Source organism: Tachysurus vachellii, chromosome 22 (genome assembly GCF_030014155.1).
Source record: "Tachysurus vachellii isolate PV-2020 chromosome 22, HZAU_Pvac_v1, whole genome shotgun sequence".
NCBI classification, from domain to species: domain Eukaryota; kingdom Metazoa; phylum Chordata; class Actinopteri; order Siluriformes; family Bagridae; genus Tachysurus; species Tachysurus vachellii.
Window position 1 is genome coordinate 7,218,943 of NC_083481.1, and position 21,058 is coordinate 7,240,000.

General features: G+C 37.1%; 1 protein-coding gene across 1 annotated transcript in view; it reads left to right on the forward strand.

Moving 5' to 3' along the window:
• Positions 1 to 21,058, forward strand: part of grip2b (glutamate receptor interacting protein 2b) — a 69,227-nt gene that overhangs the window by 15,643 nt on the left and 32,526 nt on the right. The window contains exons 5-10 of the mRNA XM_060857635.1: positions 1,211 to 1,297; positions 1,500 to 1,575; positions 5,104 to 5,249; positions 6,070 to 6,217; positions 7,500 to 7,669; positions 20,010 to 20,150. Of these exons, the coding sequence (XP_060713618.1) occupies positions 1,211 to 1,297; positions 1,500 to 1,575; positions 5,104 to 5,249; positions 6,070 to 6,217; positions 7,500 to 7,669; positions 20,010 to 20,150 (768 nt within the window). The remainder of the gene's footprint in view (positions 1 to 1,210; positions 1,298 to 1,499; positions 1,576 to 5,103; positions 5,250 to 6,069; positions 6,218 to 7,499; positions 7,670 to 20,009; positions 20,151 to 21,058) is intronic.

A 21,058-nucleotide genomic window follows, 5' to 3' on the forward strand; every position in this document is an offset into this window, starting at 1 on the left:
ATAAGTTAAAAATATACAATTTATTAACAAAAAGAAACAGACAGGAGGGGGGGAAAAAAATCACGAGCACTGGAAACAAGAACCGGTAAAACTCTGTTCAGCTAAACGTAATGCAGGGGAAATAAATATAGAAGATAATAAATCAGTTACAAACAGGTACGTAGCATTGCCAGAATGCCTCTAATGTTCTGGCAGAGAACGTAAAAGCAAAGTCCTGACACTAATGCGTTATCTTTTCTATAGTAACAACTAACTCTTCTGTGGAGATATGTCACATATCACAAGGCAAATTATAAACAGATTCCAAAAGCAAGGAGAAGATTATTTAAAGAGTCTCTTATTTAAAGAGTTTCAGCGCTTTGTATTAGTCTATACGTTTTCTGCCATGGGAAAGTCTTCACGACAGAAGAAGACGTGTAGTTTGCAGTTTCTCTGTCACATGACAAGCTGCATTTTTATATTCTTATTACCTTCGAGAGAGAGACAAAAATGAGGCTGGTAAAGGAACTTTTTTAGCTGCTGGAAGTGATAACATCCTACAACATTAAATGTAACTGTAAACAAATAAAAAGTATGATATGTTATTCTTTAATCAATCTATAATTATAATTGTTGCCAAGTTGTTGCTGTATAAGAGGAATAAAACACTTCAGGGCAAGATGTTGTTACAAATGAATACACCTTGGGATGTAGCCACCACATTTTGCTATAATAACAAACTCCATAGAGTTTTTAATAATAGAAATGTTTGAGAGTGCATGCTTTTTTACTGTACAAAAAACTTGTCAAGCTCTGTTCTGTTGCCAGTAAAACGTTAAAGCCGTAAGCTGATTAATCCAGTTTTGAGTAGATCTGTCGTGGGTGTTCAGCTGTAGATTCAGTCATCATCCTTCAATGCATGGACTGTGAAAGCAACCCTGTTTCTGTAATAAATGGGTCTCCGGGTGATTGTTTACCTGATGCCCTTTTCAGTCCATGTGTATAATTTTAGGGATCGTAATCCTGTAAGGCCACTCCACGGTTTATCGCGTGTCTGGCAGATGTATTAGCCACTTTATAAGCTCAGTGATCTTGGCTGACCTTCTATGTGTGTGCTGGTTTATTTACTGAATTGTCTGCCATGCTGGCTGGCCGCCCAGTAAAATGTGATAAATTAATGAACGAGGCGTGTTGGCGCTGTCTTGTGTCCTGTGTTCTTTTTTTTTTTTAGCACCAGATAGCACCTCAGGCGTTATATCGAAGACAGTTGAGATCTGTTTACACAAAGAGGGCAATAGTTTTGGCTTTGTAATGCGGGGTAAGTACATGTACTTATACTGTATATTTAGTGTCCAGGTTTTAGTGTCCAAATGATTGTAAACGAAATGAAATGCACTTATTTGTAGGAAAAAACAATGGTAGAAATTTTGATGTATGATGTAGTGTATTTATCTGACCATTTTATTGAGATCATTGACAAATTTGTCAGGCAATTTTATTTTTTTCTATCTTATATAAAGGTGGCGCTCACGAAGACTGGAACAAATCTCGGCCCTTAGTAGTTACGTATGTTCGGCCAGGAGGCCCTGCTGACAGGTAATGCTCAAAACAAGCTTTTAACTTTTCCATAATGTTAACATTGCTGAGTGAAGACTGTTTTTAGGTCTTTTTTTTTTCTTCCTTACAATCACTTCATTAGACTTTGCATTTTCAACACGGTTTCAACACGTTGGACAATTAATTGTAATTACAGGACATTGTTGATATTCCATGGCTATATTGTATTGTAATATTGTAATAATGTTGTCCCTGAGAATGTTTTATTTTTTTTACCTTCAAAATGAATGATCTGTCTTGTGTGAAATTTTCCCAAATGTTGTTTTATAATGACACCGGCTGCAGTTTACACAAGACCTTTTTAATTTTGCACAATTTATATATATACATACATACATATACATATACATATATTTATGTAACCTTAATAAGCCTTTGTCAAGAAAGGGGAGGTATTGTACAAGTAACTGGAAAATGTATAGACTGTTTTTTTTTCCTTTTTATCTTACATCCTAATATCTCAGCCATATTATTAAATTATTATTTATATATATTTATATATTTTTATATATATTTAGATATTATTTATATATATATTTATATGTACTCTGTTTCACTCAACTCCAAGTTAAATGTGTTTGTTCAAGATATGTAATAAGTCATTAGTCTTGTGTATGAGATGATAGAAAGCACATGAGCACATTCCTGCAAGTGAGGACTACAGCAGAAAACCAAACCCAAGACTTGTACTTCATTGTCACTACAGGAAAAGAAAAATGCATTTGCAATTTTTAGGAGCACTATGAAATTGAGCCACATGAAAATGAATCTGTGAAGGTTTAGCCAGAATATATGCAGTTAAAGAGATTATAGCCATCTGTGAGGAATTATTGAATGCACAGAACCTTGAATCAGTACAGGTCTGCTCAAACGCTCCTGAAATGAAATGTGTCATTTTGATGAAAGTGTACCTTTTATGTTTCCTCAAAGAAAGAGCAATTAGTGGTCTGATTTCCTGGATTATCTGATTGTGCAGATTTTCTGGACAGTACCATGTTGCTTAATTTATTCCCTTGTGAACATCACATCATGTGAAAGACAACAAAATGACTTTTGAAGCATTGACATCTGGCTTGATTCAGTCATAGATACACAATTCCTTTATTAGGAGTTAAATCTATTTTAAAAACATCATATGAGGTTAAACATTGGCCTACAATGGCAGGTACTTTTTATTTCCACTGGCAAACAATAGACAATAATCTGTGATATGTGATAGAACCTCTTCCTGTCCAGCAAACACAGCATTTGTTTACTTTTCATTTACCTTGTCAGCAATTTTTGCCTCACATGAACCAAATTACTGTATGTTGGTTTCTAATAGGTTTCCATGGTTTTAAAACTTGGCAAGTTCAATAGACATCTTCATTTTTGCAAGGATAACTTATTTGTGATAACTAACTTGTGGAAAAGAGGTGAAGAGGCGAGTGCAGGCGGATTGGAGTGGGTGGAGAAAAGTGTCAGGAGTGTTGTGTGACAAGAGCATCAGCAAAAAGTAAAGGAAAGGTGTAGAAGATGGTAGTGAGAGCAGCTCTGCTGTATGGGTTAGAGACTGTTGCAGTGATGAAAAGACATGAGGCAGAGATGGAGGTAGCAGAGATGAGGATGTTGAGGTTCTCTTTAGGAGTGACGAGGATGGACAGGATTAGGAACGAGCACATCAGAGGGACAGCTCAGGTTGGCTGTTTTGGGGACAAGGACAAAGAGGATCGATTGAGATGGTTTGGACATGCACAGAAGAGGGAGATGGTTATATTGGTAGAAGGATGTTGGAGTTGCCAGGTCAAGAGGAAGGACAAAGAGGAGATATATGGATGTGTTAAATGAGGACATGAAGGTAATTGGTGCGAGAGTAGAGGATGCCGAGGATAGAGTTAGGGGGAAACTGATGATTCACTGTGGTGTACCTTAACAGAAAAAAGCCCAAAGAAGAAGATTTGTGATAGCTAACTTAACTACAATCCTGGAATCGTTTTATATATCCAGGAATATTTGAAGCACTCAATTATATCATATATATATATATATATATATATATATATATATATATATATATATATATATATATATATATATATAATGTGTGTGTGTATACAGTATATATTTAAAGTTCAGTTGAAATTTTAATGTGTTTAGGTTGTTATTTGTATAATGAGAAACTTTGTCCACTTCACCTTCATTCTATTTGTTCCTATCCACTCTATTAGGGTTATTTGTTACTTACTTAAAATGAATTGAAAATGTATTGCAGCCATTGTTAAATTTCTTGGAACTCCTTCAGTACAGATTTTTTGAAAATAATCCAGACTTCTCAAAATAAAATAAAAAAATAACTAAAACTATTCAAACATTATGATGAGTATTATATTATAGTATATATTATAGTATAGTCTTTTGGTTATTTTATTCCTAAAATTTTAAACAGATTTAAACCTGTTATGTTTTTTATTTATAGCCCTGTTTGACATCTTGTTTCATGGGATCAGTAAAAAAAAATGTAGGAACTCAAATATAAAAACTATGGTAACGATGCACTGTGATTTCCGCCTTGTGACAATTTTTTAAAAATCAACAGAACGTTAAATTATTATAACGTGTGACATGGGTTTTCAGTTTGAATAACGCATCAAACTATATACGCATCAAACAAATAAAACTACTTCTTTGATAGTAGTCAGTTCTCTGAGTCACATATTAACAGCGTTTCCAGATGTTACCTCCATGTTACCTCCATCTCTGTATTGCTTGTCTCTGCCCATACAGTACCTCTCCCCACAAACTGCTGCCATTGTCACGCGTGTTCTGGTCACCTCCTGCATCGAATACTGTAATTCATTCTTACTGTATCTGGGATACCACAAAATCTTCTACACAAACTCCAACTTATTTAGAACTCTGCTGCACGTATCATAACCCAAACTCCAATCATGCATGACAATACCCGAAACCCCCCCACACCCCACCCCCCAAAAATCTAAATCTCCACTGGAGATTAATTAAACATATTGATTTTAAGATTCTTCTCCTGACTTTTAAAGCTCTTCATAACCTTGTTCTACCATCGCTCTCAGATCTTCTACAGTTCTACGCTTCCTCATCACATCCCCTGCCCGTTTAACCACCATGGACGCTAGTCACACCGTTCCTCGTCTCTGGAATTCTCTTCCATAAAACATCCGTAACACAGACTCTCTCACCACATTCAAAATATGACTCAAAGCCGATTTATTCAGAAGTGCTTATTCCACATGGTCTTAGGCTGGACTTAATTCTCCTTAAAAAATGTGTTATATAAAAAAGTGTTATATAATTTTTTTTAATATTGTTTTATCGTTGTCTAAGTTACTTGAAAGGCACTTATAAATAACATTTATTATTATTATTATTATTATTTTTAAAAGCTTGAGCATTAACACCAGTAACGTCATCAGTAAGTGCTGGAATTTGCAGGAGTGTTGAGGAACAACACATATAATTGGTCTCAATTTGCTTGATGTCTTTATGCAGGGAGGGAACGTTGAAGGCAGGTGATCGACTCCTCAGCGTGGATGGTGTTCCCTTACACAGTGCCAACCATAATGAAGCCCTTGCTATGTTGGCACAGTGTAGCCAGGAGGCCATTTTCCAAACCGAATATGATGTCACTATTATGGGTGAGTGGAGACATTACATTTGACCTTTTTCCTCTCGTAGCCTTAACCATCGATCATCCCTTTAATGGGTTTCTGTACACTTTACAGTCTAGATTTTGACCTTTGTATGTAATACAAAGTACATTTGTAAAATCATTTGTGTAAATTCTGTCATGATGATATTATTTATAAATTGCATTTCTGGACAAACCTTAAAAATGACTTACAGTTGATTATAACTATGAATCTTTATTCATAAATCTTTATAAACTAAAATATCGTTGCTGTCGGGCAGAATCCTCGTATCTCCAAAACCATTACTTTTCAGGAAATGAAAAAAACGCCGTACCTTATCTGCAGTGCACAGGGTTTAGTCTGCGTTGCAGTGGATTGTCTTGCGCTAAATTCCTGTCCTCAGACAAGCACCAGAACTAGCGGGGGTCAAGATTTTTTTTTCTTTGAGCCCAGTGTTTTGAAGACATTTACCTCAGAAGACGTGTTGATTCGTTGCGACTCTTCTTGAGGTGAAATATGCCGCGAAGCTCTCCCGCGGAGTGAGGAAGAGGTGGACAGTTGAAGTGTCCAATGGAGTTAAGAGATTTGCGCTCAAACTATTTTCAAGACTTTAGATTGGTTAATAACTTGTAAACATAACAGACCCACATGGGGACTGACCAATAGCATCGATATGTGAAAAAATATGAAATTGGCCAAATTTAGACATACGAGGTTTCCGCCCGACAGCGACGATATGTCAGGCATTCAAATTATTTGTTTTATTCTGTTGTCTAACGCATTGTGCTGCGTGTCGTATCTGTGTTTTAATGCTTATTATATTTAGATTCAGTAACAAATGCTTCTGGCCCATTGCTGGTGGAAATAGCCAAGTCTCCTGGGGCGAGTCTGGGTATCACATTAACCTCTGCCACATACAGAAACAAACAAGTTATCATCATTGACAAGATCAAAGCTGCCAGCGTGGTCGACAGGTGATGAGCTTCGCATTTCTGTAACTACTGCTTTCTCTGTTAAAATAACTTTGTTAACGTTCTGTTAAATGTCTGACAGTGCGAAACTTGGTGCAAGTGCACGCAGTATACTCATTATATTATATTATTTATTCAGGGCAGCCCCAGAATTGCTGTCCATAGCTAGGCTCATAACACAGGCAGGCATCTGTTATTAAAGAGAAATGTATTTGGTTGATTATGACAATAAAAGCTTATTGGCTTAACTTGACAATAACAGGAAAAACAGAATGTGGAAGATACTTAACAATACAAAAACCATGCAGTATAAACAAACTCAATACACTCAAGAACTAAATGATTAGGAACCCCATTCTCAAAGAACGTACAGTAACACTATGTGAGATCAGCAGGTTACGAAATAGTCAACCCAGCCTGTCTAGCACCGACAACAATGCCGCTGAGTCATCGAAATGTCTTTGTGCCCAAATCTGTTGTTGGATTTAAATTCTAAATGACCATCTTGGGGGGCACGGTGGCTTAGTGGTTAGCACGTTCGCCTCACACCTCCAGGGTCGGGGTTCGATTCCCGCCTCCACCTTGTGTGTGTGGAGTTTGCATGTTCTCCCCGTGCCTCGGGGGTTTCCTCCGGGTACTCCGGTTTCCTCCCCCGGTCCAAAGACATGCATGGTAGGTTGATTGGCATCTCTGGAAAATTGTCCCTAGTGTGTGATTGCGTGAGTGAATGAGAGTGTGTGTGTGTGTGTGTGTGTGCCCTGCGATGGGTTGGCACTCCGTCCAGGGTGTATCCTGCCTTGATGCCCGATGACGCCTGGGATGGGCACAGGCTCCCCGTGACCCGAGGTAGTTCGGATAAAGCGGTAGAAGATGAATGAATGAATGAATGAATGAATGACCATCTTGACTTATGCCTCTGCATAGAATCTGAATTCATTATAGCTCTTTCTATCAAATGTTCAATGTTGGAGACCCGAGCGCTAAACTGAACACAGCAACAGCAGTACAAAGCTACAGATACGGTCTCCAAGTAGTACGATCCACAGCAGTCCCATGTATCTCCATGCTGTCTGTGTGCAGCATCCTTAGCAGTGATCCGACTCCAACTAGAAGTGAAGCATCTGGATGGATCAGGCAGGTCTGGAGAGCTGAAAGGGTCATGCATGTATGAACAGATGCCCCTAATAAATTGGCCAGTGAGAATTTTTATATATGATTATGTCTTGGTACTAGAGACCTATTACACAACTGTTATACAACTAATAATACAAATATGTTTTTACAGGTCAGGAGCTTTACATGTAGGTGATCACATCCTGTCCATAGACAGCACAAGTACAGAGCATTGCACCGTGCTGGAGGCCACTCAGCTATTAGCCAGCACCTCAGACGTGGCCAAGCTGGAGGTCCTTCCTGCTCATCATATGCGCCTGACCAGCAAAGCTCAGGACACTGGTGAGTTAGCTCCAGCCTCAGAGTGGAATTGACTGATCTCTAACTTCCTTCCTTTTTTACAATAATTGTAAGAAGAATGAAGGCACTGTGTGTGTGTGTGTGTGTGTGTGTATGTGTGTGTGTGTGTGTGTTGATGTTTTTCTTTTTAAAGCGTCCCTTTTCCTTATTTGAACTTACAATGTCCTTCGTCTATGTTTACAAGTAGACCTACTGTGACACTACTGAGCCCACATTCACCCTTCTTCTCCCCATATCTTTCCTACGACAGTTTGATGATAATGTTTCTAACCAGCTGTGATTATTTGCATCAGGATAAATTGCACTAATGATTGAAACCAAAAAAAGGATTGATTGCCCCTATTGTTAAACCATAAAGGTTGTAGAAACAGATATTAAGAACTTCGGATGGATTTAGAGGCTTCTCCGTTTTATTATCAGACATTGTCATTTGTATGAATCAATACACAACATTTTTCAAAGTGATTTTGGAAGGGAAAAAGAAATGGAGCTCGGGGTAAAGAGAGAACATTGAGAAAAATGAAATGGAGCTCAGGAGGAAAAATAAAATGTAGAGAAAAAAAAATAAAAGTAGTTCAGGTGCAAAGAGGAAACAATGAGGGGGGGAATAAAGAAATAGATCTCATGGGTAAAGAGGGAACAATGAGGAAAAAGAAGAGCGTGGGAGTGAAGAGAAAACTGAGAAAAAAGAAATGGTTTCCTCTTTTTGGTGCCTTTCATTTTTAGCAGGGACAAGACCATTTAGAGTTTTTTGTGTTTAAGGCAAACGCTTCGACACTTCCTGAAACACAGTTACACTCATGTGCAATGCTACTGTAGTCATCCTTTTGACTAGTATTGAGCACTGTGTTAAATCTACCTGATTCACGCTCTGCTTTTGTTAAGCTGGTTTGCAGCACGGAGGAGGAGACTTGCATGTCCACATCCATTCTCACCTGTCCCACTCTCGCACCTGGTTCCCTTCATCATATATCAGCCTTTCAGGGACAAGCACATACAGCACGGCACACTGAACAATAATCATACCTTTTCAGTATACATTTAATGTTAATATTATGGAACATCAAATAAAGTTAGATCCTGTCATCACTTACATTATAGAGCTTTAAACAATCATTAACTTTTATAAATTTGTGAATTTTGATCATTTTGCTATGACACACCCGAAAACATCAGTTTGTTTTAATATTTTTTTACTGTTCACATAATTTTTTTTTAATGCACAATTCTGAGTCAGAATAATCATCAGTGTAATAGCACATGGAACAAATGAAGTGAAGTTCAATTCAATTTTATTTGTATAGCAGTTTTAACAATAGACATTGTCTAAAAACAGCTTTTTAGAAATATATATTAAAAAGAAAAACAAACAAACAAAAAAATCCCAGCTGGTCTTCTACATATACAGTGCCATTTCTTTTGCCCTCAGGGCCCTCTTCTTTTGCCCTGGTTCTTATTTGTCTCAATTTATGGGCTTGTGTTAGCTCACTTTAATGTTCAAATTGTTTATTTAATGGCAATAATATAAAATGAATAGAGTTCACAAAATTATAATGATTTTACTCTTAGGCCCTTAGAGAGCGAACTAGCATGAGGATGTGTTTTTAAGACTCTACAGCACTTCCGTAATTTGCTTTGGATAAAGCTGTGTGCTATATTCGTGTAAACATAACAAAAATTAGCAATTTAAAATGAACAATATAATGTTCAAAAGCTTGGACAGTTCCTCTCCAGACCACCATAGGGTTTTCATCACCCACCTTCTTATTGTTTCCATTTGGGCTGCGCCATGCCCTTTCCTATCCTGCTTTCCTGCCATCTCCACTGTTTCTTATTTACCTTGATGCACTGCTTTAACTGTCTGTTTTCTTTGTTATTGTGAGTGATTGTTGTAGTGCGTGAGCCGTAAAGCCGGATGATGTTATATCCAGGTATTTATGCCGTAGTTATGTCTTGTTTATGTTATAAGGGTTTCATGTTATAGTCATGTTTTGTTTCTGTCATGTTTAATGTAAGTTTTCATTGTGTTAGTAAAGCAGCACATGCACTGAATCTTGCAAGTGATTCTGATTCGCTTCTGCGGGCGATCGAGCCAGAGATCCGGGTTCGATCCCCGGCGCCGGTGCCGTCCGTCTGCAAACTTTACGATAGTGTACAGTATATATTACAGTATCATATATGATACAGTTCAATCGGTATATAAAAATGGATTTATTCAAAGCAAACTATGTGATCTGATGTTGATCTTATATATGAAGAGGTTGCGAGCGTTTTTTAAAATTTGCAAGATTATCAAGAATACCCACGAGCAGTTTACAAATACAAATACTGTAAGGTCTTATCCTGCTGAATTAATAAAACCCAATGTTGGCAGCTCCTTATAGCATTATGAAGTTGCTGTATTTTAGATATTTCAAAGTCAATTGCGTTATATTAAACTGCAGCAATATAATATAATCTTTTTTCCCCTTATAAAATATGTGTCTTGGCGCCACACACACACACACACACACACACAAACACAAACACAAACACATACTGACAGACCAAATAAAGATTATTTTGAGTTTGTAATCCATGAAGCCAGACATGTGATTTAATAAGCAGTGTGGTGACTCTTAGCAATGTGTTATACAATCATTATTGTAATAAATGTTCTGTATTAGTGATTGGTGTAGAAATAGAGCTTCATACTAATTTATATACTATGCATTCTAAATTCTAATCTCACTGGAGTACATGGATAGGATGTAAATGAGGACACTGGGAGAAGGAACACACATATGCACACAGCTATCCCACTCTGTCATCTCAACTGCTGTCATCTCTTTTAATTAGCCTCTCTTTCTGCTTAATGCCGCCCCTGGAGCTTTGGCGCAAAGGCTAGATTTAATTATGGAGACTCACTCATACCCAGACTCTCACAGAAACAGACTAAACTCAAATCAGGCTTGTGGGGTTTCAGTGCCCCATTTCTATGTGGCTTCATTTGATGAACAGATGTTAATGGCTTATGTCAGTGTGGTTCAGCAGCTTTAGTTGATTTTGCTGTATTTATGTTTTTTTATTTATTTCTCTTTTTTTGGTTAAAAAAAAAACAAAAATCAGCTCAGTGACTTCTAAAACTATGAGGGATATAAAAATTCTACAGAGCCATGTCAGGTTTTTGTGATGAAAAAAAAAACCAAGCCAAAATAAATCACAAAACTTTTTTCATTGTAAGTGTGAAATGACAAAAAAATTAAAATTACAGTAACTTGGTTGCACAAGTGTTTAGACATTATAATATTGGATGTGGGATGTGGATGTGCTCAGAACGAACCAGGTCTCTTGTTCAAAAGTATGAACATACAGTACAGTCATCAATGAAATGGTTCTGATTAACCCCAACTAGCTGTTTCTGTAGGATTTTCTCCACATCTGAGGCAGTGGTGGCTCAAGCGGTTAAGGCTCTGGGTTGTTGATCAGGGTCCAAGCCCCAGCAATGCCAAGCTGCCACTGTTGGGCCCATGAGCAAGGCCCTTAACCCTCTCTGCTTCAGAGGTGCTGTATCATGTCTGACCCTGTGCTCTGAGCCCAAACTCCAAAGTTGGGAATTTCACTATACTGTAATGTTTATGTGATAAAATAAAAGATTATATTCTATCCCGTTGCTTTAATCTGACTTCTGAAGCCATGGTCCATAAAGACATTACAAATCCTGCATGTTATTTTAATTGCTGAATATTTCCAAAGCATTAGATGCTCCCTGGAACACTGTAAAGGCCATTATCACGAAAGAGAGAAAATGGAGCACCACAGTGACATCGCCAAGGACAGGATATGTCTTCAGAATTTATAGTAGAATAGGACAAAATCTTACCAGGGAGGCCAGCAAGAGCCCTACAGCAGCATTAAAGGAGCTGGAGGAATATACTGTACTGATTACTCTCTGCATGTGACAACAATCTCTTATTCTTCACCTGTATGGGCCATGGGGTACAGTAGGGCAACTACACAGAAGCCCTTTCTCATAAAAAACATCCAAGCTTAATAAATCACCATAACCAGGTAGCAAAATGTGTTATGGTCTGATGAAGTATTAGTTAGTCCATAATTTTAAAAGCTTAATTTGGTGCAAACAAAGCCAATTACCAGAAAAACGTCTTTAGCCAGTACTGGGTATAAATACCAGGTGATATACTGTACTTACTGCACAACCTTCAGCTGTCTGCTAGTAAGCTGAAGACAAACAAGAATTTCAACTTTCACTATGGCGATGAGGCAAATCCAAATAAAAAAGGAACAGCTAAACTAAAAGATCAGTGTTTTCAAATGATCTTGCCAGAGCCCAGACCCGACCCAAAAATCTGTGACCCCCTACTGAGACCCCCTACATTCTGTTGGATCTAGAACATTTTACATGGAAGAGAGGGAAAATACTGGTAAGTGAAGATCTGCTGTTTGGACTGAACTGAAAGACTGAATGGTGCAATAAAATCAAGAGCTGCTTCAACAACAGAAGACACTTTTATGCAATCAGGTTATTGTAATTTTTTATTTTTGTTTTTTCCTTTAAAAAGATCTTAAGCTTGAGCTGTATGGAATTTCTCAATGTTCTCCGCATGGCTATGTAGGTTTTCTCCATGCTCTCTGGATTCCTTCATAAAACATGGCAGTAGATCAGGGATGTCTAAACTGGAATGTCTAAAATACCGGGGATGTTAAAGCAGGACAAATTTACCCCACATCAAAATACCCAACAGACGATCATCATAATACTATCTATGAATTATGCAAAGTACTATATTTCTATTACTACATTTTTACATCTGAAAAAACTGAATATATTTTGCATTGCCCAGGATTTCATTCCTAATGTCTCATGGTATTTAATTTCCATAATGTGTCTCCTGGACAAATCCAGCTCTTTTTAATTGCAAATTCATTTTCATGGGTAGTCACAGGGGAGAAAAATGGCTCTCTGGTGTTAGCTGTGTTAACACAGTGTGCTACCACCATCAGGTGAAAAGGGGAAAAAAGTCAACCATGACACCGACACCAACACCAACAAGCAAACAGTTCATGAAATGAATTTAATGAATCTAAAATATATTGGAAATGTTTTTAGTGCTTGGGTCAGACTTAGTGCTTGGGCTTGACTGCCTTTTTTCCTTATGTCCTGCATTGATTAACATTATAGCACTTCTGTCCCCGGGTCCATCAGTTTTTTAAACAGAAATGTAAGCATTCATGCATGTGATGATGCTTCTTCTTGGGTGTGATTCATACTGATGATTCTTCACAGCGAGGATATGTGGGTCAGCTCTCAGCAAGAATGAAACACATGCAGGGGTAGAGAAGTGGGAAACATGTATTAGAAATTGTGCATCATGGACCCCAGTGAGACTTTAATGAAGAATCGGAGTCAAGGAGGGAAGCTTGCTTTGATGTTACCAAGTAAGAAATTTCTTGGTGGGGGAGTAAAAAAGTATAGTTTAATATACCGGCCTTCACTTCATGAGAATTTAATCACTTTCTCATTAATATATCTCAGGATGAAAAGTGTGAAAATGTGTCACGACTTGGAATAGGGCACTAACTTTAAGTGGCTTTAAGAGTTCTTCACAGAAACTGTTCTGATTCGAGGGTTAGCTTGAATTTCTTTATCTACAACATAGTCAAAGAATTTGACATGCCTTTTAAAGCCAATATGGTAATCTACTTATGAATATAAGCTCCAAAGAGTCACGTAAGAATGTCTGCTCTCTCATCAAAACCAAGTTTCTTTAGGCAGACAAGCTTAGCATAAGCTGTGTGAAGCTTGGATTTTATGACCAGTGATCGAAAATTATTAGGTTTCCCAGTTTTATATGGTTTCTGAGTGACAGGAAATGCAACCTGCTTCCTAATGTCGTCTGTTCTTTGCTTGAAAGTTTGTCAGGGATACGTGCAGCTTAGTCTCGCTTAAATTTCCTACTAGGTTGGAAACGACTTAATGCACTAACCCCAGTGCACACGCGCACACACACACACACACACACACACACACACACACACACACACACACACACACAAGTTTGGGATGTTTTAAAGCTTCTTATATGTTTCCCTCACTGAGAGAGAGGTTAAGAGTGACAGCAAATGCCTGTCATACTGTTTAGCATTCCAAAGTATAGCGTGTCAAGTTCCACTCTTTGTTATAGTCCATAGGACAACTTACTTTGTGACTCAAGAGCTTTATATCAGGGTGCTGTTGAATTCTTGATTCTGATTGGTCAGAATGTGGCTATTCCTCTTCCATAACAGCGGCTCAGACAGTAGTAGCTGTAATTCGAGCCAGTCGCAGGTTTAGATTAATATGCTTTTAATAGATTCTTACGTCTATAGTAACACTTTATAGAATGTCACTCTACCTCATCCAAGGCTAACACTAAGCAGAATGTACAAAGAAAATAATAATCATTTATATCGTGGTCGAGGAGGTTTTTATTTTATTTACAAAATATATTCATAGAAAAGAAAATCCTAAATTATTTTTCATCCACACAAATGTCTCTATCTTCAAAGTAAATGGCGATATCAACAGTGGTGGAAAGAGTACTGAAAATTTGTACTAAGTACTTAAGTACTTAAAAACCTACTCAGAGTGCTAGTTACTTTTTAGCCGGTGATATTTTTTGATATTTATATTGAATTATCAGTAACTGCTGAATCAGACAAGATCCAGTAAACAGAACACATTTTACAAAAGACATTTAAAGATACTAAAAACACTTTTGAAACTTTGTAAACAGTATTAACTTTCTATTAATCTAGTCACGGTATTCACGTGAACCAAACTGTAGGGCGTGGTTTATATACTAATCGCAGAACAACACCCCTAAACATTCATAAATAACTAAAACATAACACAAATAGAGTCGTTAGTCTTCTTATAATAATGTGTTTCTTTAGATTAGAGGCTGAAGTCTTGTAAGCCGAAATCCCAGCAGATGGCAGACAGTGTTTACACGGCATCAGCATGCTGTCACCTTTTCTCCTTCCACTCATCGTCTGCTATGTCGTCATCATTTCTGCATTCTTTAGATATCATTGTTGCTGTCTTGAATCTCCATGTGTCCCAAAGTTCAGTCAGTATTCTCTTCAATGTACGATCACAGTCAGCTCACGTAAATCTGCGGCAGTGGAAGATTTGTTTTTCGGTTCAAATACCAGGCTTTTCATTGGTCCGTTAAGATGAGATATTTTTATTGGCTCCCAAAATGCTGGTCAGTTGTTGAAACATTAATTCAATATGCCACTGGATATCCAACCTCAGACAGATAGCCAAGTGTCCCGACTCATTTTATATCGGACTCAGATAATCCATTTCCATTCTAACAGTGGAAAGGAACGCCAGGGTACTGGTAATAAGGCTTAATTCTGTAAATAATCAACAACAAAAAAACCTTAACTAAATCAACACCATTCCCTAGCAGGTCCAATCATATACATTACCTTATGAGGTAAAGGTAAGTTAGAAAACTCCAGAATATCATTTAAATATCATTTTCTTCTACTCAATGTGATATTTGCGATTCCTCTAACACTAGCAAAACGGCAGGAGACAATTTGTAAGACACAGAGACATATAACCTTGATACGTTCTGTGTAGGAATGCTACACTTTAATCAACATTAGTTAGCTCTCACTTACTCTTACAATGTAATCAGTATAACATTATAGCTGGAAATTAAAGCTGTGTATTTAGACTTTAAGTCAGGACTCGAAAGGAATTTGTCTGGCTAACCACCAACAGTGCAGTGGTGTAGTCCTCAAAAAAAAGTGGTATACTACCACTATTACCCCCACCCACCTCTTAAACCCCCTGTTCCTTGCCACGCTGCCAAAACAAGTAAAGCAAAAACAACACACAGAAGTCAATGATTGCATTTACAGGACATTAACATTAATGCCTTTAGCAGACACTTTTATCCAAAGAAACTCAAAGTGCATTTGAGTTACATACATTTTATCAGTTTCTGTGTTCCCTGGGAATCGAACCCACAACCTTTGCGATGCTAACGTAATGCTCTACCATAATGCACTCATACACTTATATAAAAACTATTTTGTCATTCAATTATGCATTGTTTGTTCAGTTACAGTATGTTCCAAACATTTTTTCTATCTATTGTAACATGGACAGTGGAAAAGTAACATAAGGTTGATTTTTTGATGAATCATCTATTGAACTGCATCCCAATCATCGCAAATACTGCAGAAGACCTATTGGAGCCCGCATGGACCCAAGATTCACACAGAAAACAGTCAAGTTCGGTGGAGGAAAAATCATGGTTTGGGGTTACATGCAGTAGGGGGGCGTGCGAGAGATCTGCAGAGTGGATGGCAACATCAGTAGACTGAGGTATCAAGACATTCTTGCTGCCCATTACATACCACAGGAGAAGGAAAATTCTTCAGCAGGATGGTGCTCCTTCTCATACTTCAGCCTCCACCTTTCTGTCCTAATTAAGTCATTAAAAATCAAGGCTTGATAAGAATTTATTTTGGTAAAATAAGCTTAATCTAGCTAATCCTTTCATATGTGCCACTTCTGATTCCAAATGATCAACTAGTCAAGTTATTATCTGTTGTTCCTACAACTTAGATAGGCGACAAGACTTTTGTCAGGGAGTGTATGGATAAATTTAAAGTAATTAAATTTTTCAATATGTTTATGCATTACAGGATTCCTAAAGCAAATATTTTATAGATATAATTTACATATTTCCCCCCTTATAGATTCAGTGTGGAACCTGCACAAAACGGTTCCACATAAAATGCCTTGGGATGACAGAAGCACAAATACCGAGCGGATATAGCCGTTGGTATTGTGCATTGTGCATTGAGCTATAGCAAGTACAGAGACCATAGAGTTTAACAATATCTGTAATAGCTCTTATATAAGCAGCAGGATTACATATGTTTGACAAAAGCTGATTTACAAATTGAAGTTTACATCACAATTAAATGTATATTGTTGTATATTGTTTATAATACAAGTATAACTACCAGGACATCAGTGGTGTGTGAGCTGAATTTGGTGATAGTACAGTGTATTACAGTGAAGTTATTGAATATAATTTCCATAATAGTGAAGTTATGGAATTATTTTCATATTAAAAAAATCATAAAAATTATACAAAAAGACATTTCCCCAAAATAAGTGTTGTAGTATAACTACCAGGACAACAGTGATGTGAGCTGAATTTGGTGACAGTACAGTGTATTACAGTGAAGTTATTGTTTTTTTTTTTTGTTTTGTTTTTTTTTTATGAAAAATCATAAAAATGATACAAAAAAACATTTCTCCCAAGTACGTGTTGTAGTATAACTATCAGTGATGTGTGAGCTGTGTTTGGTGACAGTACAGTGTATCACAGTGAAGTTATTGACTGTTTTTAGTATTCGAATTGCATTTATTGCATTTTTAGTATGCGAATACTAAAAACAGTCAATAACTTCACTTCACTTATGATTTTTCATTAAAAAAAAAAACAAAAAAAAACAAAAACAATAACTTCACTGTGGCTGCCTCTCTACATTACTGCGGTAGAAAAGAGGTGTTATTTGTGTAATAAGAGCGTTTAGCTCAGGAGTTATTGACTCGGGAAACTCGAATCTGTGAATACTTTACTTAAGTCTGCTTCAGCATGACACCAGCTTCTGTTGATGAAGTAAACTCTGCTCCCTTAAACGCTCGGTGAAGATGGCACATGACATCTGTCGGGGGCGGGGAAAGGGGGCGGAATTCAAATAAAAAAATGAACCGATTACAACGAAGTTTTGCGATGCAGTTAAAGGGGAAGAAAAGACCATAGATATCTATACACTAGATGTCGCCTTGGGGTCCTAAAAATGCGTCAAAACCGCCGCCATCTTTGTACGGTGCTCCTTTACCTCAAATGCATGGACGATGCCGGACTTTTGTGCTGCGTTTGGCTTTCAAACGACAAATGATATTGAATGCTAGGAAATTATATTTCTGGTTCCGTTGGTTTGTTTCAGTCCTTGGTTAACGACCGCAGCTAATCCATGCTAGTTACTCATTAGTTTTTGACAGTTAGGAAAACTGACAATGTTTGTAGATTCCGAAGCTCTTAATAAGGACATTAAAAATTGACCCATGCTTTTTTTTTGCTTAAATTTGAAGACCCAACTTTATGTATGTTTTGTAAGATTCCCTTATCTGTCAAACATATTTTATTAGATTGTCCTGGACTTAACACAAGCAGAATGCTCAAGTTTTTTTTATCGTATGTTGATTAAAATAAAAAATTGTATAATATGACTTGCTGTTTATATTTGTTTTGTTTTTATTGCATTTATATGATATTTGTGTTTTTGTAATTGAATTTTGCCATGAAAATAGCTTTTGATTGCTGACATGGTATTAAATAAAATAATCTGAATCTGAATCTGTTTGTAGATTCCCAAGTGATAAACACAGACGAGTTGCAGTTGCAGCACTAAACAATTTTTTTTTTTTTTAATGGTTAATTCAGCTGACAGTCCTGGAAGGATGTCACCAGTTAGGTTGGCAGTTCAGCCTCAAAGTCAAACTTTGTGGGTTTTTTTTGTTGGTTTATGTGACTTTAGTACATATTATTTAATGTTATTATTAACATTAATTTAATGTGGCACAAGTATTATTTAATGTGGCACAAGTATTGCGGGAAAAGAATAAATAAAAGATTCAACAGTCTTTGGCACCTCAACTATCTAACTTTCACATAATCTTCCTCTCAAATTTGTGATTTGCTTCCACCTGCAAATTGCTTTGTGTATCATATTTAATAAACCAATACATTCTAAATGTTTAAATGAACATGTATAGTCACACCATTGTAGCAGTGTTACATGCAGTAGGCTATAAGGTAAGTAGTGATTGTTCATTTGAAGTTTACTCAAGTGGAAGAATGTAACTAATAAACTTACACCTACTAGCACTATGTATTATATTGTGAAAAAGTAGATTATCTTAATATCAAAACCTTAAATTTTCTCTGGACTTAATGATAAATACATGTCTGACATTTGGAACGAACAAAAAAAACCTAGAAATCGCATTCATGACGATTTATGGTGATTTTATTTCTTTGCCTACATTGACGCTAATGCATTAAGAGGAGGGGGTCCCCCGTACCAAGATGGCGGCTCAGTTGACTCATTCGCTCCAATGTGCTGCCCTATACAATGCGACATCTAGTGTATATATCTATGAGAAAAGACGAGGGTTAATTATGGACGTTTTAATCAGCAAAACAAGTGGGTATACCGAGGGTATACAATAATATTAAGCCATAGAAGTCATACGCTAACAGCCCTGGGGAAAAAGTAAGCATACGTATACGTGCGTATGGCCCCGACTACACCACTGCAACGGTGGAACCAGAATTGATCCTGGGTGTGAAAAGCACCTTCTAATCACCAGTGTGATTATATGCTAATGCTCTGTGGTTGTCCAGATTAAAAAAAAAAAAGATTTTTGTTTATGAGCCATATGGTTTGAAATGTACAGTAGTATAAGCTGTCATGCACATAAAAAATTCGCCTGTCTTACGCAACATACATTATTTAGAAGAATGCCGGATGAGATGCAAAAGCCTAGAGCTTCGAACAAAAGCATACTTGACAGACCACACACACCCCCACACACACAAATTTATTCATCCTCCCTTTAGCAGTAAGGACACCATTAACCCGATCCAAATGAGCTTCCTTGTTGTTTTGCATCAGCATTTCTTTTTTTCCACACCAGCATTTCAGAATAGAGATTATCATTCAAATAGGGCTTTAGCTGGCCTCCGGGACTCCAACCGAAGGATTTTAAGCATTGTGAGGATTATTATAGGGGGAATATTAATGAACTCATACAATATGACTGACTTTTTAGCTACCCAGGCGTGTGCTCTAAATGCAGCGATCCCTATTAGTGAGATAATATTCAATTTTGTTGTGCGCAATGTTTTAATGGGTCATCTGAGCTACTCGCTGTTTTTATTTATTTTTTTATTTTGCTGTTGTCAAGTTTTGAAAACACATTATGCAAGAATGAATTACTGAGCATGACATTTAGAAGACAGCTAACTGCAATCTTTGACATGCTTTCAAAAATTTGTTTGTTCAAAACTGAATTTGTTGTGCTGTGAATATTAAAATGTCATCTTAACATTATTCATATGAGTAACGTGGCATTTTAGTTGGATGTAAAAATAGATGAGTAATGCTTTGTGTTGATGAATAGCTGCACTGTATGTTTTACTGTGTGTGTGTGTGTGTGTGTGTGTGTTTGTAGTGAAGGTCCAGAAAAGTGACCATCCCCATTCCTGGGACCCGTGTGTGAACTACTGCCAATCTCAGCATGCTGCTCAATGTAAGACTCCCACGTGGATGTCCACCTCGAGCAATGCGTCCAGCACTCAGGACTACTGCAAATGTAAATATGTCAAATCAAATCAAATTTTATTTGTCACATACATACAGGGTACGACATGCAGTGAAATGCTTTATGCAACTGTCCGATATTAGAATAAAAAGTATAAAAAAAAAGCCAAAAAAAAAAAATAAAATAATAAAAAAAAAGTATAAACTATATAAGAAAAGTATATTAAAAACTATATAAAAAATATGAAAATATAAATGGAGAAATAATGTATATACATATGCATAAATATACATATACATAAATGTGTATGGTTTTGAAATATTGTCCTTAATATGTATAAAAGATATAATAATGCAAATAATACACAAAGTCACATCGTTACATGTTGATGGTTTTTCATTACTTATATACAATATGTGCATGCCAAATCATGTAATTATGTATTTATTAAGGTGGAATACTGACCGGAAGATTGTGAGTACAATTCCCAGCCCTTAATGCTCAGTTGTCTAAAGAAAAATATAATGTAAGTCTGTCACATACCTTGGGAAGTGGTAGCTCAGTCATTAAGGTGTTCGAATACCAATCTGATGTTTGTGTTTGAATCCCAGCTCTTGACACTCAGTTGTAGAGTTCATTCATTCATTCATTCATCTTCTACCGCTTATCCGAACTACCTCGGGTCACGGGGAGCCTGTGCCTATCTCAGGCGTCATTGGGCATCAAGGCAGGATACACCCTGGACGGAGTGCCAACCCATCACAGGGCACACACACACACACTCATTCAATCACACACTAGGGACAATTTTCCAGAGATGCCAATCAACCTCCATGCATGTCTTTGGACCGGGGGAGGAAATACCGGAGTACCCGGAGGAAACCCCCGAGGCACGGGGAGAACATGCAAATTCCACACACACAAGGCGGAGGCGGGAATCGAACCCCGACCCTGGAGGT